Source organism: Cyclopterus lumpus, chromosome 2 (assembly GCF_009769545.1).
Source record: "Cyclopterus lumpus isolate fCycLum1 chromosome 2, fCycLum1.pri, whole genome shotgun sequence".
Classification (NCBI taxonomy): domain Eukaryota; kingdom Metazoa; phylum Chordata; class Actinopteri; order Perciformes; family Cyclopteridae; genus Cyclopterus; species Cyclopterus lumpus.
This window is the reverse complement of record NC_046967.1, coordinates 2010550-2028755: the sequence shown is the minus strand read 5'-3', so window position 1 is coordinate 2028755 and position 18206 is coordinate 2010550. Positions and strand designations below refer to the sequence as shown.

The window sequence follows — 18206 nt, the reverse complement described above, 5'->3', positions numbered from 1 at the left end:
TGGAGGGATGCATTTGTCAGAAGAGGGTCTGTTTACGAGCCTGTCAATCACCCCCTGGTTCCTCTGGTTATTTACAGCCGCGTCCTCACCTGTGCCAGGACGGCGTGTGCCCGCCTGCCATTATCCTGATTGGCAGTGAGGACCTGTTTAAAGCAACGCCCCCTAGGGGGGTCAGTTAGTCGAACACGTCTCAGAGCCGGGGGCCTCCTCCCTCATTGGTTCACGTCTTCGTGGGCGGAACCGAGAGAACCGGAAGATTTTGAAAAGCAAACGTATCGATTAGACGTCTAGCTCTCGACCTTTTTCACCGGCTTTCGGTGCGACGCGCTCGACCGGAGAGCATTAATTCTTTGTCTCCGCCCACCTGAGGTTTTTACCCCGACCAATGAGGTCTACGTCCCGCCCCCTGGAGCAGCTCTGCCCCCTGAGACACGTTCTGTGCAACCCAAACTCTTAATTTGCGGTTCTGGGGGTGGGGGGAGGGTTGTGTTTTCCGTTCTCCGCTGCAGCACTGTGTGCAAATCAAAAGAATGTGTGCGCTCGCAAACGCCAGCCAGCTGCTTTTTGGAAAGGAAAAGCATCCCCCGAAATGACATGCGATAATAAATAAATAAGAAGGGAGCGTGATCCTGCATGCGGAGGATTGCAGCGGCGTCACAGCCGGCGAGTAATGAGCTCAGCCTGCGCGTCGGCTGGAGCTCTATGATTGCTCAGGTGGATGTTCTTCCCGTGTGTTTAATCGCTCTGCTTGGCGTTTGAAGCCCCCCCCCCCCCTCACCCCCCCATCCCCCTGCATGTTGTCGTGTTAAAGGTAAATAAGTCACTGTCTGGCCCGGATGATAGCATTCATTAAGCACGCTGAACAAAGCCGCCTTTTATTGCTTTCTCCATACCTTCTTCTTAAAGGCCTCATTGTCTGCGTTTGTTGGTTTTTATGGTACTCACCCCCCCTCTCCCCCCCCCCCCCCCCCTCCTTTTCTCTTTTTCTCAGATGAAATAAAGGATGACTTTGACACCCTGGGGCCCGATGCCACTCTGCAGGCAGTTGGAAACGGTACAGGTGAGTCGACCGAAGATCTGCTCTCTTTTTCTCCTGCAGTCAACTTTCTGCTGTCCCAATCCGTTTGACCTCTGACCCCCCCCCCCCCGCCTCCCCCCCCGAAAAAGACCAACGCGGTGTTTCGTCACGGGTTGCTCAAGTTTACAGTTTTTTTACAGGACCTTGAAGGGTTTCTAGCACAAAGGCCATGATATAAAGTCTGCCTCCCTTCAGGCCTGCAGTGTATATTTAAACGACTTTATGGTTATTTAAGGGCGCACCGACCTCAGATTCGTGCGGTTTCTTCATCCTTTCTGGTGAGCTAAGCGAGCCTCAGCGTGTGTTTGCGTCCCGTTGCCGACTCCCGGTGGAACCAAACCCTACCTGCCATTTTTCATTAGGTCACTGCAGCCGATTTTGCAGCCGCACACACACACACACACACACACACACACACACACACACACACCCCTCCCTTCCATGATATCATCCTGGCCACCCTGACGATTGGCCCCGGACGCTGTCACGGGCGAACCGAACGCGCCCCACAGAACGCCACGCGGCGCCGCCTCAGAAAGCCCTCCCTTCAGCTTCAATTACTATGACTTTCTGCTCGCCGTTGACTTTCCTTCTTCAGTCTCTCTCTCTCTCTCTCTCTCGCTCGCTCAGCAAATGTTTTCCATTTTCGAGCGCTTAGAGCAGTTTTGGAAACAATAGCGCAGCGGCGGCGGCTGTGGAAGCTCGCCACTCCATCACATGTGATTCCGCTTAGAGACTCGAGCGGTTTGATCACGTCTGGTGCAGAAAGCACACTTTGATCCAGGTGATTTCCTCCTCCTCTGGGGTTGTTTCTCCTTCAAAGAAACATTCCACGTTCATACCTTTCATATCTAAACACTGGTGCATTGACAGAAACATAAATAAATGGTATCGCCCTCATGCTTTTGGATGTTTACGGCTTCGGAGGCTCCGGTCCTCTAATGAGAACGCCATCACGGCTATCAAAAGCAATCCATTTTATGACAACCGAATATCTGACTACCTCGACCTTTTCAGTCATCGCAGTCTCTTTAAAGCTCACCTTGGCCTCGCCGTCCGAACGCCTCATTGATGAGACGTCACTTTCTTTTTGGGGGGTTCGATACAGCCAAACAGCCTCCAGAATGTCTGCAGGTTGTAAACAGAGTGTGTGTGTGTGTGTGTGTGTGTGTTTTGAAAGTCAGCCATCCCCTTGACTAATGAAGGCTGCTGATTTTCTTTTAGCTCCGGTTTGTTTTTTCGGAGGCAGCTATCTCCTCGCTGCAGCTTAAGAGTTTCCCTGAAGAGAAGGGACTGGGAAACAATTTGAGCAAAACGCATTGTGTGGCCTCAGCACTTTGGCTGGCTTAGGATACGTTCTGCTCGGCTACGGCAAAAAGCACGTCTATCTTTTTCCTCTTTTTCCTCCTGGTTTGTGGTTTGGCCTCCGTAATCTGCTCAACACAGAATCAACAAAAGCCTCCGTCTCTTGATTGACCTTATATGTGAAAGTCGATACAAAGAGACGTGGCTCTGTTGCTGATTAAGCCCGGCTTGTGTGTGTGTGTGCATATGTGGATATATATATACACATATACACATGTGTGTGTGTTTGTGTTTCCTTTTTCATTTTACAGCCCTAAAACTCTAAATCTGATTTAATGTCATGAGTAAATTTGGTCGGTGAAGTTTTGCTCCCCGGTAGCGCGTTCATCTCCCACTTTTTTGGCCGGGATTAAGTTACAATTCTTATTTTAGCCGGCGTGGCATGACAAGCGAACCCGGTAATTTAGACGTATTCTCCCCCCAAAAAGCATGGCTGTAATGTTTTAGGGTGGCGGTCCTCATCGCATTTCCACCCGAGATGTTCCCAATATCCCTCTGTAAGACATTTCTCAGGGGAAGAAATGAATGCAATTTATCCTCCTTCACCGACTCTCTCCCTCTCTCCCTCCCTCCCTCTCTCTCTCCCTTCAGTCAAGAGCGTCGATTGCACTTCGGAGTTCGAGGACTTCTTCGCCAAGCGGAAGCTGGACGACGGTGACAGCCACGTGGTGAGCATCGCCGAGTACCTGCAGCGCGGCGACACCGCCATCATCTACCCAGAAGCCCCGGAGGAGCTGTGCCGCCTGGGCACGCCGGAGGCCACCGGTCCAGAGGAGAACGGTAAGAATCCTGTCCGGGGGTCTTATGTATCATCTCATTAACCCTAATTTGTCATCGTAATTCAAAGTCGCAGCTTTCAAACATGTTGAAGTTGCCGTAACAGAAGCCCTCGTGGCTGCGAAGGTTAAAAAAGGGAAAAAGAAAAGAAAGAGTTGGACAGACTGACACAAGCGGGCAGCTGTTGGTCCCACAGATTCACCGGATGCCTCGGTGTTTACCTACCGTCTTAAGCAACAGCTGGGCAGGGGCTTGAAATCAGATAGCGCACCTCTGAAGCAGCCCGGAGGGAGAAAAGAAACTTAGAGTGTGTGTGTGTCGGGGGGAGGGGGGGGGGGGGTTGAATTGGAATGAGCTCATGATTCATGCTGCGGACACGATGGACGTGTCGGTGGGAATGGCATTAAAAAAAAAAAAGAAAGTGAGGGCTGTTTAAAGCAATTAGGGAGGCATCTGCGTGGTGGTGTGTGTGTGTGTGTGTGTGTGTGTGCGTGTGTGCGTGTGTGCGTGTGTGTGTGTGTGAGGAGGAGGTCGTAGTGCAGCGGATGCCAGCCTGACACTGGGGTTCTCATGTGGAGCAGATTGCAGAGATAACTCCCATACCACTCTGGGCAGCCCGCCCGTTAGCTGCCATTGATTCGCTGACCTTTTGGCCCGCTTTCTCTCCTTCCCTTCCTCCCTCCCTCCTTCCTCCCTCCCTCCTCCCAGACCTGCCACCTGGAACGCCAGATGCCTTCGCCCAACTGTTGACCTGCCCCTACTGCGACCGGGGCTACAAGCGCCTGACGTCGCTGAAGGAGCACATCAAGTACCGCCACGAGAAGAACGAGGAGAACTTCGCCTGCCCGCTGTGCAACTACACCTTCGCTTACCGCACTCAGCTGGAGCGGCACATGGCCACGCACAAGCCCGCCAGGGACCAGGTCAGTCCATCTCCTTCTCCTTCTTCATCCTTCACTTCTCTCTCCCCCCCCTCCCAACCCGTCTGGTTCATATCTAATGCGCTCTGATCCCTCAGAAGAAGACAGATCATTTTTTTTCTGATTGCCAATCATTATTAATTTTTCATGGCATTTTGAAGATGCAGATCCTTTTAATGGTAATAACTTTAATTGAGGCCCCTAAATGGCTTTTTGATGGCCCTTCCCCTGATATAATTTTCCAGTCTCGTGTTCACGATCGAATGATTGTGTGAATTTTCCAATTTGGAAAAAAAAAAAAAAATGTTATCAGCTCCTTAACTTCACTTCAGTCCTGGCCTTTAATGTTCTTCTGGTGCAGCCTGCAGTGGCACTCCATCAAGCCCCGCCCCCCTCCCCCACACACTTCTAATTTCATGCACTGCATAAACATCTGTGTATACTTGAATTTTTTTCTGGAGCGATTTATATCCTATACGTCTGAAATATAATGTGAATCTGCTGGCAGTTAGCATGAATCACCTTAAAGTCCTGCGAGGTGAAAACACATCCAGCAGTCACGGGCGTTTAACTCGCCTGTCAGCTTTAAGTTGAAGGGGGGGGGGGGCAGATAGATTGTGGCAAAAAAAGAAAAAACAGAAATTGCACGCTTACACAGTTTTTTGCACATCGGGGGATAATTATAACTAAAATTGAGCAGTAAATTTGAAAGGAAGATTTTGTATTTTTTTGTGCTTAAGAGGATGTTTATTTTTATTTTATTTTTTTAATGCGAGTGTAGTTTAGTACATTTATGAAGGACTCATTTAAAAACCTTCTTTTGAGACCTCACGTTGCCGTCCTCCTCCAGGAGAGCAGACCGTACGTTCGATTCCCGGGCCGGTGGTCGTACCTGATCCACCGGCTGGGTGTAAACGTGAGCAGACGGGGGCCGGCCGGCCGATCCTCGTGTTACAATGCCGCCTCCAGAGTTCACAAATGAGCCCTGTTGTGTGAGAGTTAATCCTCCACACACTTACACCACGAACGTGACATCACTTCCTCTCGTTTCGTAATCGGGTAAAAATGTACATTCGGCAATTAAGAACTCAGGAGCGATCAGATTAGCATAAAGCATAATGTCCCGATAGGTAAACATGTGCTCCGCTCTTCTGTCTCCGATGTTTACAAGCCTTCATACTCCTCCTCCTCTTAACCAATTAGCTGAAATATGACTAATTAGAGGTTATACATATGCAAACATCGAGCCGGGTCTCCGCCCACAAGCAGCAGTCGTCACGAGGCCGCCATTCACAATTAGCAGCGCGGAGCGATTGTGTCTTATTAGCAGTGGTGGCGAGACCAAACTTAGCCGGGCAGGGGTCCTCGGGGGGGGGGGGGGCGGAGGCACCGAAGCAGCTGTTGCTGTTTGTTTATGCAACTCAGCAACACGCGAGCAGTGGGGTCCCCCCCCCCCCCCCCCCCCCCCCCGCTTGATCTTTGAAGGTTGGGGGCTGTTTGAACAATTCCTCCCCAGTCCTCCCAGTGTCCTGCGCGCCACCATCTGTCTCCCCAGGAATGTGGGTAGAGTCAGCACACACACACCCCAGCATTTGTCAAGGCTGAACTGGGAGGAGGGAGTCGCTGTGCCCCCCCCCCCCAGCTCAGAGAATATGTGTCTCTTTTTTTATTATCTACTAAGCGTTTAACGTCTTCGACTCCCACTGGGATTGAAATGTTTCCAGAGTGACGAGTCAGGTTTACACACACTGTCTTAAGTATTATACTGAGATTATTATATATATATTTTTTAAATTTGGTGGGGGGGACTTGTTTGAAGTGCAAATTTTGATGGATTGCAACGGGTGTTTACCCTTTGAGCAGAGAATCAAGGCCTCGGCGCTCTGTTCTGCGTCTTGAGATTATTAAAGAGGGGGGGGGGGGGGTTAGTGATGGTGTGAATGCAGGTATACGTGAATACCTTTCGGACTGATTAGGCTCAAATTAATGAAAAGTAGATCGGATCGGCGCTTTTCTAATGAAGGGGAAGAAACGCTCTAAATAAAAAAAGACTCTTTTCATTTATTCGGACGTATTCTAAAGGCTCCGGCCGAGGAGCCAGGAAATTAAAAAGGTATGCGTCTCTCTCCGGGCGTTATCACCGCCGCCGCCTGTAGCCGCTCAACGGAGGTGGGAGTAGAAAGCCTGGACGCCTCGCTGGCGAATGGAGACGTTTGTGATTATTTACTGCATTTCTTCAACATGAATCTCACTCTCTCTCTATCTCTCTCTCTCTCTCTCTCTCTCTCAGCACCAACTGCTCAACCAAGCGGCCGGCAACCGCAAGTTCAAATGCACCGAGTGTGGCAAGGCCTTCAAATACAAGCACCACCTGAAGGAACACCTCCGGATTCATAGCGGTGAGCACTTTAAATATTCATAACCGCCATTTTAAAACGTTTAAAATGTCTTTTTTCAGGTTTATTTTGGACCCTCCCTGCTGTTGACGGACAGTCATTAGAAATGTGCATGTGTGTGTTACGCATATCAGTTATTAGTGTTTTAGTCAGGGATCAGTTAGCACGAGGCAGGTTTAGAAGTTTTGAATTGCTTAATTGTCTCTACCAGCTGTCTTACGATCATTTATTTCTGCTTGCAGGTGAAAAGCCGTACGAGTGCCCCAACTGCAAGAAGCGCTTCTCCCACTCCGGCTCCTACAGCTCCCACATCAGCAGCAAGAAATGCATCGGCCTGATCGCCGTGAACGGCCGGATGCGCGGCGGCAACATGAAGACGGGCTCCTCCCCCACCTCCTCCTCCTCCTCGCCCACCAACAGCGCCATCACTCAACTGCGCCAGAAGCTGGAGAACGGCAAGCCGCTCGGCCTCCCCGACCACGGCAACCACCTGAGCATCAAGACGGAGCCGCTGGACTTCAACGACTACAAGCTGATGATGGCGTCCCACGGATGGAACGGGGCCCCCGGGCCCTTCATGAACGGAGGGGGCATGGGAGGGAACAGCCCGCTGGGGGTCCACCACAACTCGACGGGCCAGAGCCCCCTGCACCCTCTGGCGATGGCAGGGCTCGAGTCGCAGCTCCTGTGCTACCCGGGGCCACTGGCCAACAACCTGAGCGAGGTGCAGAAGGTCCTCCAGATCGTGGACAACACCGTGTGCAGGCAGAAGATGGACTGCAAGCCCGAGGAGCTCTCCCGGCTCAAGGCCTACATGAAGGAGCTGGGGACCCAGGTGGAGGAGCAGAAGCAGGCGCTGACGTCAGCGGGGGCCTCCGGCGGCCTTCCCCTCGTCAATCACAACGGCGCCACCAAAAGCATCATCGACTACACGCTGGAGAAAGTGAACGAAGCCAAAGCCTGCCTCCAGAGCTTGACGACAGACTCGAAGAGGCAGATCAGCAATATCAAACGGGAGAAATCCAACCACATGCTCGAAGGGAGCGCGGAGGAGAAGGTGCAGGAAAATATCATGTTTACACCTTACACTTGCCAATACTGCAAGGAGTCCTTCTCGGGGCCGATACCTTTGCATCAGCACGAACGCTACATGTGTAAAATGAACGAGGAGATCAAAGCTGTGCTGCAGCCCAGTGAGAATCTGATGTCCAAGCAACCGGTGATGTACATGGAGAAGAACACCCACCTGTCCTCCTCCATGATGTCCGAGAAGGGCTTCATCGGGCAGCTCAACCCCTACAGGGACCACATGTCGGTGCTCAAGGCCTATTTCGCCATGAACATGGAGCCCAACTCGGAGGAGCTGCTCAAGATCTCCATCGCGGTCGGCCTTCCTCAGGAATTCGTCAAGGAGTGGTTCGAGCAGCGGAAGATGTACCAGTACGGCATCACCAGATCCCCGCCGCTGGAGAACAGGCACAGCATGGACATGGTGGTCGGAGCCAATAACCACCACGCTCCGCCGAAGGACTCTATGGCAGCTCGGTCCCCCGTGTCTCTCATGAAACCGGCGGACCGCATCACCTCCCCCTCTATAGCGGAGCTCCACAACAACGTGAACAACTGTGACAACCCGCTCAGACATTTGAAAAACAACCAGTTCGGCGGCGGCGGCGGCGGCGGCGGCGGCGGCAAACCTACCCGCGAGAAGTTGGAGCTCTCCCGCAGCAACACCCCCTCCCCGCTGAACCTGTCCTCCACATCTTCCAAACACTCCCACAGCAGCTCCTACACCCCCAACAGCCTGACCTCGGAGGACCTGCAGGCCGAGCCGCTGGACCTCTCCCTGCCGAGGCTCATGAAGGAGCCCAAGCACGCGCTCACCGTCCGGAGCAGACCCAAAGCCAACAGCATCAGCCTCGACCACGGCGGCGTCCCCTCCCCCCGAGAGCACTTTGAAGAGCCCCTGAATTTGGTCTACTTCAAGAAGGAGTTCTCCGGCTCCGCCAACAACGGGACCCTGGAAAAAAGCACTAGCCCCATCTTCGGCATGAACCCGTTCGCCGGCAAACAATTGTACACGTCACTTCCGCCGCAGAGCGCTTTCCCCCCCGCCACGTTCATGCCCCCGATGCAGGCCAGCATCCCGGGTCTCAGGCCCTACCCGGGCATGGACCAGATGGGCTTCCTGCCGCACATGGCCTACACTTATGCAGCGGGGGCGGCGACCTTTGCCGAGATGCAGCAGAGGAGAAAGTACCAGCGGAAACCCGGTTTCCAGGTAAATAGGCCGACCTTATTGGGCTCACTCGGATCCCTTAAAATGTTCTGTAATATTAAGAAAAGGAGATAAACGTCTGTGACCCGACTGAGATGTCGTTACTGTAAAGATTATCAACTTTATGATAAATGATCGTATTCATCTTCATCCATCCGGCTTCAAAGGATCGAGGATTTACGACGTTGACGATGAAATCGAGCAATTTTCTGGCATTTCATCAGCTCAACAGTCTCCTACCCTCAAAATTATTTATTATTATTCATGTCGGATCGTGAACGCTTTTATTGAAGCCTCCTAGATTTCTTATAATTGTCCAATAATGCTAAAATAATACCCTCAAAAAGGTCAAATTTAAGCATTAAAGAACATATTTGGCACAGAATATCAAAGCATCAGGTTCAAATAAATAACAGGAATGATATTGGCCCTGAAATCTCATCTCAATAAAGACGGAATTGATACCACTCTCCGCCGCGTGCGCGTGGAATACATTAATGCTTCCTGAACTCTGATATTTAGTTATTAAATATGGGTGAAAGGCCTTTGTAAAAATGACAAAGGTGAGGCCCGCGGCCGTGCACTTCCCATCGCAACTCTGCTGCATTTTAAAAAACCAAAATGAGCTTCTGCACGTGGATTAATAATGCACCGTCTCCATGTTCATTACCACCGAGTGCTGAGGGCTGTTGAACATAGAGGGGAACCATTTTGATGAAGGAAAAAAGTATTAATAATGTTTCCTATTCTAAGTTATTAAATTAGATTTTAAAAATACAGCTACGGGGCGTTCAGTTCAAATTGATTGCAGGGTGATAGTGGTCTCTTCTTAAAACACAGTGTCCTCACACACATCTGTACATATATATATATATATATATATATATATATATATATGCCATTATGGTGCACCTTCTGATTTTAATCATCATATGAGTCGGCAGATTCAAGAACGGCCTCCGCTAATGTTGTAATATTGTCCTTGTTTGAGACTAATGTTCATCATAAAAGAGAATTTTTAAAGGAATCTGCAGAATTAAGGCTCTAAATGAGACCGCGCTCAATACGGCATTATGACAGCTTTCATAAAGGGTGATCATGAGTTATAGATGAGAGATATTAGGTTTTATAAGACCGGGAATGAAAGAACTTCTATTGAATAGAAACAACACTTAAATATCATGTAACTGCAGCTTTTATTCCTACAATCTGTTTCACATTACTTAAAGGAGAGGCCGTCAGTTGCGCAATAAGCCACCACGCGATCCATCCGAGTCATATGATTTTTATTTATTCAGTTTTGATAATCCCAATGTCTACCCAATAGAAACATCACTTAAATATCACGCAATTGCGGCATTAAGACGTTTACTCCGACAACACTTATTATTATTTTAAAGTTAATTCGTCCCACACACAAAGACATATTTTATTTATGGAGCTTTTTTGGAGATGCAGAATGTGTTGGTGTTTCCTGCAGCGCACTCACCCGCCCCGTTGCGCCCTCTCCTCTTGTTCCCTTTGTCCTTCCAAAGGGGGATCTGCTCGACGGCACAGCCGACTACATGTCAGGGCTGGACGACATGACAGACGCCGACTCCTGTCTGTCGCGGAAGAAGATCAAGAAGACCGAAAGTGGTATGTACGCGTGTGACTTGTGCGACAAAACATTCCAGAAGAGCAGTTCCCTTCTAAGACACAAATATGAACACACAGGTATATACTGTTCTAGACCCTTACTTTAAACCCCCTTTTTTGTTTTGTTATGTTTTAAATGTTTGTGTTTCCAAATCTTCTCACTTTGAATATATATATATTCTATGTTCCCCTCCTTTTTTTCTTTTATTTCCCTCCTTCTTTCCTCCTTCTCTGTTTGACCTTTGACTTGTATATGTGACCCCACAGCTAACGCCTTCCTCCGTTGACAGGGTTGTGACGCTTTGTGTGTTCTTTTATTTAAAATATAAAGAGCGTGTAGCGTAATCTGTAATTACTGCAGGTAGCCGAGTAAAGGGAGCTATCCTTTCAAGTCATTGTGCTCTTTATTTTCCAATCATACCCCCGCTGTATTAACCATTTTTTGCTATCTTTTAAAAAGACGCACATCAATTCACCTCGACGCGTGAAGCCGGCAGGAGGCCCCTAATGCCGCTATCGGCGCCCGTTATTGGCGATAGATCGCATCAGCGGAGTAGTGCTCAGAAGCTCCCCGATAACAAGCCTTTCATTATGGTTATGATACGGAGATCCTCTTTCACGAGGTTGCGTCATGTATTTCATCCGCTATCTGTAGCCGGGCGCCCGGCGCATTCACGCCGCCGCCGTTGTTATCTGGTCGCACATTAAAGGCGAGAAAAAAGGGGTGCGTTCCAACTCTTAAAAACAAAGAGAGAGAGGCGGCGTTATCTCCCATATTTGTCGAAACCGGCCAGATGTTGGCCCGGCGGTGCTGGTTTTTGAGAAGCCGCTTGGCCTCTGGGGCACCGGGCGTGTCCGAGGGGAGTCGTGTGATTTGGAGGGGGGAGGGGGGTCGGTTCCACACGTGCTGAGCAGGCCACATCACGGGTTAGAGGACGCTTATTTAGCCCGGCGGTTTTACGGCCCCCGCGTCATAAAACCATCTCAGCCTCCCCCGTGCGGTCGGCTCGGGTTTCTCCTCCAAAAGCGTCCCGTAGACGGAGGAGCCGCAGCCCCAAAGAAAAGGGCCCGGCGTCACCATGAACTTGAATTGCGTTAGGAGATAAGCAGGGCAACCCCTCGGAGACCCCCCTACCCCCACCCCCCCTCCCCATCTCGGATTTGTTTACTCCTTCGTCGCGCCTCCTGTTTGTTTGCTTTCTGCAGAACTTTTATTTATGTCGCGTTCACCGGCGCGCGGCGCGTGGAATAAGTAGCCGCGGTGGAGTTTCTCCATGCTTTTAACCGCGGGAGGGCATTTCCATAATGTAGGCCGGAGAATGCGAGCGCACTTTTCTCGGCGCGCTCCTCGATCTGAATAAACAAGCGTCGGATTCAATGCACCGTGATGTCATTCTGCTCCATGCCATCCATCCCCGTCAGAGTTTTTGTCTTTTTGTTGCTTTCCTTCTGACTGTGTGCGATGTGTCGAGTCCGACAGCAGACTCACCGCCCCCCCGCTCTGTGTTTCTGTGTCTCTGCAGGCAAGCGGCCGCACCAGTGCCAGATCTGCAAGAAAGCCTTCAAACACAAACACCATCTCATCGAGCACTCCCGGCTGCACTCGGGGGAGAAGCCCTACCAGTGCGACAAGTGCGGAAAGAGGTTCTCCCACTCGGGCTCCTACTCGCAGCACATGAACCACCGCTACTCCTACTGCAAGAGGGAGGCGGAGGAGCGGGAGGCGGCGGAGAGGGAGGCCCGCGAGAAGGGCCACCTGGAGCCCACGGAGCTGCTGATGAGCCGGGCCTACTTGCAGGGCATGACTCCTCAGGGCTACCCGGAGCTGGCGGAGCGCGAGGCCATCATGAGGCACGACGCCGTGAACGGAGGCGGGATCAGAGAGGGACGGAAGGAAGTGGAAGAGGCGTACGCCAAGATCGGACGGAGGGACGAGGAGTTCGAGGAGGAGGAGGAGGAGAGCAAGAGCATGGACACGGACCCGGACACGTTGAGGGACGAGGAGGAGAACGGGGAGCACTCGATGGACGATAGCTCGCTGGACGGCAAAACGGAAACCAAATCGGATCACGAGGACGCGATGGAGGACGGCATGTAATCGGGCGACGGGCGTGAAGAAAAGGAAAAAAGCCTCCCAACTTAAAGAGTCTTGAGTTCCTCTCTTTCTGGTTCGGTATTCTTAACCCGCGCGGTGTTTTAAAGCCGTACGTGCACGTGCCTGGAGCTTCCGGGAAGCTTTCTTTGACGGACTCCTCGGGGGCGGAGGAGGAGGGTGAGGGGGGGTTAGGGAGATGTCTGCCGAACAAGACACGGACTCAAAAGTCAATCTGGAGGAGGTCGCTGAGGGACGGGGGGGAGGCATGGGTTTGTGAAATGAGCTGCATTATGCAAACCGAACAATGAATAAATGAATACATTTCAAAAAAAATGTACAGTACTAAGGCCTAAAAATATGTGTGGTGCTAACCTCCTCAAATAAACCCCTCGTGTTCCATAGTATTTATAGCACAACTAGTGACTTGTACAAATTGCACTCCGCTTCTATAATCATGAACAAAAATAATAAAAAGTATTGCCTATGTATATATTTATACAGTGTTGGAAAAAGAGCAGTAGTGTCTGCACTACAGTCCTTGGATATTACCTTTGTTATCACCTACCTACTTACCTACTTACCTACTTACCTACTTACCTACTTACCTACTTACCCACCTACCTACCTACCTACCTACCTACCTACCTACCTACCTACCTACCTACCTACCTACCTACCTACCTACCTACCTACCTACCTACCTACCTACGGTGTTGTCTTTACTTTTGCCAAGTTGCCCGGCCACAAACATCTCCAGCCACAACGATTTCAAGGCCTCTCCAATCAAAAAAAAAACGTAAAATGAAGGAATTTTAAACTGTACGAAGGCGCTTAGAGGATTTTTTTAAGTTTTAAAGAGACCTTCATTTTAAGGGAAAATTACAGTTTATGAACAGAAGGTGTGGGGGGGGTGGGGGGGGGGGGGTAGAAAAAAAATGAAGGACGAAGCCTTTGTAAGGTGTTTTTGATAAGAAAAAAAGAAGCCTTATATGCAAACCTTTTAACCTGTGTGTTTTCTGCAAGTGCCACCCTCGTATTGTGTAAAAGGAAGGTTCATTTTTGTCACCAGCTTCAGTATTATGAAATGGTTCACCGTTGTTCTTTGAAGCATCCGTGTCAGTATTAAGACTTATAGGCAGCAGGTCCTTAGTTTACATTATGTTGTGCAATGTTTTTCTCAGTTTCTTTTACTTTTTAACTTTGTCAGTATTACACCAAACCTTTTTTTTTTTTTTTTAAACAACAAATTGCATTCGTTTTTATTTGTAGGTTGAAGAAAAAAAAAAAAAAAAACATTTATTTATGTGGCCCATTTTATATTTCCTAATTTTATTTATTTCATACTGTTGTGTACAGTACTATAGTTCTTCAATATATAGATATATTTTAGTAAAAAGGAACATGGTGTCGATCATAGGGGCAAATTTTACGTAAAGAGAGCATTTATTGTGTTTTGAAACATTGTGAAATGCGAAGTTTAATCTTATTTTATTTTATTTCCTTTTATTTTCCAGTTGCTGGAAAATTCCAAAATTTGGGGAACTTTTATACAATTGTGAAAACACTGTATTTTCGACTGAAAAATTCCACTTTCTTCATCTTTGTTTCTTTTTTTAAGCTAAAAAAAAAAAATGAAGAGGGACTGTTAAATACTATGTATGATATCATATGACTGAAGAAGAATCTTTCCTGAAATGTCTTTGTAAAAGTATTATTGAATTCTTAATTTGTAATTTCTCTTGAAAATGACCCTGCTCGAATAAAAGTAGCCAAATTACAGAGTACCAAAACCTCGGCGCCTCATGTTTATTCACACAGAACCTCGAGTCACTCTCTCCAACAGGAGGAACAGTGGGAACCTTCTCCTCTCCTTCAGTTCATACAGAAACCTCATTATCATGTTAATTACATACATTTTAATTCACACATTCAAGTGGATCAAAGGGAGCTGACCTCCGCCCGGCTGCTTATTACGTCTCATTTAAGCAAAAGCAAACATTTATTCTACATCTTTTTCCACCTGCGTTTGTTCTACGCTTCATCGGCAGCGAATAATAACTAGTGTCTGAGGAATAAGGACAGAAATATTACACATTTGTATTATTGTCAACAATTAAAAGACCAAAAGCAACAAAGAAATGATCCTATGAACACACACACACACACACACACACACACACACACACACACACCACCTTAATTACTGACTGCAGAACCAAATGTGTGTTAATCCGCCACAGAAAATAGTCCCCTGCTAATGCACCATTTTGATGAAAAGTGCAGCAATCGGCCTGTTTTTAAAAATTAAATTGATATATTTGTGACATACAGAAGAAACATACAGAAAAATCTGCCTTTTCCTTTAAATACTAAATTGGGAAAAATAAGCCTTAAAAATGTTAATATAGCAACAATGTTTCTTTATTTCTCACACAAACAGCGTATGAATGCTGTAGAAACGTGGCAATTAGTGCTAAAAATTAATAAATCCTTTAGCTGACTGCCTGAAAATGAAAGACAATATTATAAAACAACTGATTACGTTATTTACGAAGCAAACATGCAAAATAGTAGCTGCTTCAGACTCTCAGATTGGAGGATTTCTATCATTTTATCTTCTTTTCGGTCACCTTCGACTCGATGAGTCACCAAATAACCACAATTCTGCAAAATCCAGCCGACGATCAATAACAGAAGAACAGTTTGTGCTTCTGCATCTCATCTGGAGGCTTCCTGGAGGCCTGACAGCCGGACTCCAGAGGTCGGAGTCCTCGACGCCGCCCGACGCCGCCCGGCGCCGCCCGACGCCGCCCGACGCCGCCCGACGCCGCTCGACGCCTCGCGGCCGAGGAGCAACTTCAAAAGGCCTCCAAATGAAAGCGGTAAAAAAGAAAAGGGTGGAGCGATGCCAAAACATGGGGACGCGCTCTGCATACTTCCACGACCCTCCTATCGATCGGCGTGCCGGCGGATCGTTCGCCGGCCGGCTGGCGGATAAAAGAGCGCGGGGTCTTAAATGATTAGCTGATGAATTTGATAATGAGCGCATGTGTCGGGGGTGGGGGGGATCCTCTGGAGTATATATCGCTACCATTAAGAGTATCTCTGCTTTTACATTTCACATCTGTACCCGCTGGGATTCACCCGTTTCCAAAGGGAAGGTCAAAGGTCGAGATGGGGCGTGATGAAATATTCCTGCAACCGAGAGAGAGAGAGGGTGAAAATGAAATGTTTTAGGAAGAAAGGTTTGAAGGAAAGAAACTAAATGCTTCTTTCATTAATAAAATGTTCTTTCCCCCTCTCTGAGGACCGGCGGCTCGACTCCCCCCCCCCCCCCGTCTTCCCCCCCCCGTCTTCCCCCCCCCCCCCCCGACGTCCGTTTGAATTCCGGTTGTCGCTCGGCGAACATCGGCCGATACCGATGTTGATCCAATTTACGGATCGATACCGTCTGAGGCCATTAGCCCGGGCTCAAAGGGAGACGGCTTTTAATTGCAATCAGGAGGGATGAATTGATTTTTTGGGGATTTTTTTTTTTTTTCTCCCAATAATAATGTTTAGACTGAAGTATCGCTCCTCGTGTAATTTTAAAATGGATACAGACACACATGGACTGTTTCTCCATTACCATCGAGACGGAAATGTGATCCTAGAGCTCGTTTCTCATTGTAACTCCATTTAAACATTCAGCCACTTTAAAGGCAACAAAATAAATGAAATATAGATGTTAAAACACCAGAAAGAGATCTTGACATCACTTGACTCCACATTTAAAAAGGAGGAGGAACAACAACGCGAGTGTCATGCTGAGCTCTCGTGGATTATTGTACGGATGAAGCGTTGCTTCACAGATACTTTGATGTAAAAACTTCAATCGTCCTCCTCTACCTTCATTTATCATCTCTCCAGACACACAAAAACAAACAAAAAGAAAAAACACGAACATGAAGCCGGCTCTCGGCTGTCAAGTCGACTTTACTCAAACACGTAAAAAACAGCTTCATGAAGCAGGAGGGTTACAGGATGGAAAGAAAGCATGGAAGCAGAGCGTCAGCAGCAAGAATGAAGACGTGAAGGGGAAAAGAAAAGCTTTAAAAAGGGCAGAAAAGAGCGAGAGAGCATGACGGAGCCAATGAAATCACGGCTGAGGATTCGGTGGCTACGGAGGAGTTGAAGTGTGTGTGTTCCACGTCGCTGCGCTGGAGAACTCATCAGGAAGGAGATTCAACCTCCGACGAACAGGAGGAAGGCCCTCGGTGAGATGGTGGATGCATGCAGGGGAGGTGTGGCCGACAGGTGGCTGAACCACTTCCTGTTCCTGTCCCTTTGGGCTCCGTCGTGGGTCAGCCAGGTAGCCATGAGCGCTGATCCTGGAGCTGATCCTGGAGCTGATCCTGAAGCTGATCCTGGAGCTGATCCTGGAGCTGATCCTGGAGGGCCCTTGTCGTCAATACACTCTCTCACCAAAGTCTTCTTCAACAAATTGTCATGGAAAGACACCATCATGTGTCCCACTGTTCCCAGTCGCTAAGCTAAGCTAAGCGCCAGCTTGATCTCCTCATCTCGCTCCTGGAAAGGAAGCAAACTCCTTTTGACCGAGTGTCGCCAGGTAGGAGCTCCGTGTGATGTCTGATTACCTTCAGTCAGCCGTGATGTCATGGACGCAGAGGAGACTCTCACACTTTTGACCTCATTAAATTATTTACATATCCCCATATGCCACGCCGACCATTCGCAGGGCACATGAAGGACGGCCCGGGCAAAGAGAGGGAGAGAGAGAGAGGGAGAGAGAGAGAGAGAGAGAGAGAGCGCTCCTCGGACCTGGCACCCGGCGAGAGAAAGTTCAATGACATGCAGGGAGGAGAAGCCGCAAGTGACCAGCAGGGATTAGCCAATCAGAGCGTCAGAAGAGCAGCCAGCTGTTCGTTCTGGCCGCAGCGAAAAGAGCCCCGGAGCAGGTGGTGCCGCCCGGTGCCAGCGGTGCTACAGAGGAGGGTGAGAAGAGAGAGGAAGAAGAAGAAGAAGATGATGGCGATAAAAGAAAGTCATCCTCTCCTAAAGTGAGGACGTTACTGCATTACTTTTGGCCTCTTATTGCTTTGCCTAGCATTATTATTATGCATCAATATTCCAGAGACACAAGAATATCTCACTAATGTCCTCACTAACTTGAGCCAGCCATCTCTTTGAGAGAAGCATTCATAAAGAATCCAAAATGCTTCACCGAACATCAACGGGGAGAAATGAGCTGAAGGTATGAGAGGAGAGAAACAGGCAGGGACCTAACAGAAAGGTCAGAAAGGTCACGAAAGGTCATTAAATAAATGATCCAATGGGATTTAAACCACTGTTATATGTTTCCTAAGGTGGAGCGGACAGAAAAACATAAACTTGCTGCACAGAAACATGAGAAACTTGAGAGTTTGTCTTCCTGCAGACCGGCTTGTGAACTGGAGGTGACGGTGGGAGTCAGAGGGGCCGGAGAGCCGTCGTGAATACAGCAGCTGCAGAGCGCCACAAAGGCAACAATGCCCGTCTGGGAGGAGGGGGGGGGGGGGTTCGGTGCACCGTGGTGACGGCGGACAGCTCTGCAAAGACCCCCGTGTGGAATTTTATTAATTTGCATTTATGTTTTTTTTATGCTCTCCAGGTTTGGCAC

At 48.9% G+C, this 18206-nt stretch overlaps 1 protein-coding gene across 1 annotated transcript; it reads left to right on the top strand.

Annotated features, from left to right (window-relative positions):
• Positions 1–1018: 1018 nt before the first annotated feature.
• zeb2b (zinc finger E-box binding homeobox 2b) lies at positions 1019–13462 on the top strand. Its single transcript, XM_034548565.1, has 7 exons — positions 1019–1060; positions 3035–3223; positions 3929–4143; positions 6431–6539; positions 6779–8817; positions 10350–10452; positions 11976–13462. The coding sequence occupies exons 3-7, from the start codon at positions 4114–4116 to the stop codon at positions 12548–12550; spliced, it is 2856 nt and encodes a 951-aa protein (XP_034404456.1). The 5' UTR covers positions 1019–1060; positions 3035–3223; positions 3929–4113; the 3' UTR covers positions 12551–13462.
• The last annotated feature ends 4744 nt before the right edge of the window (positions 13463–18206 follow it).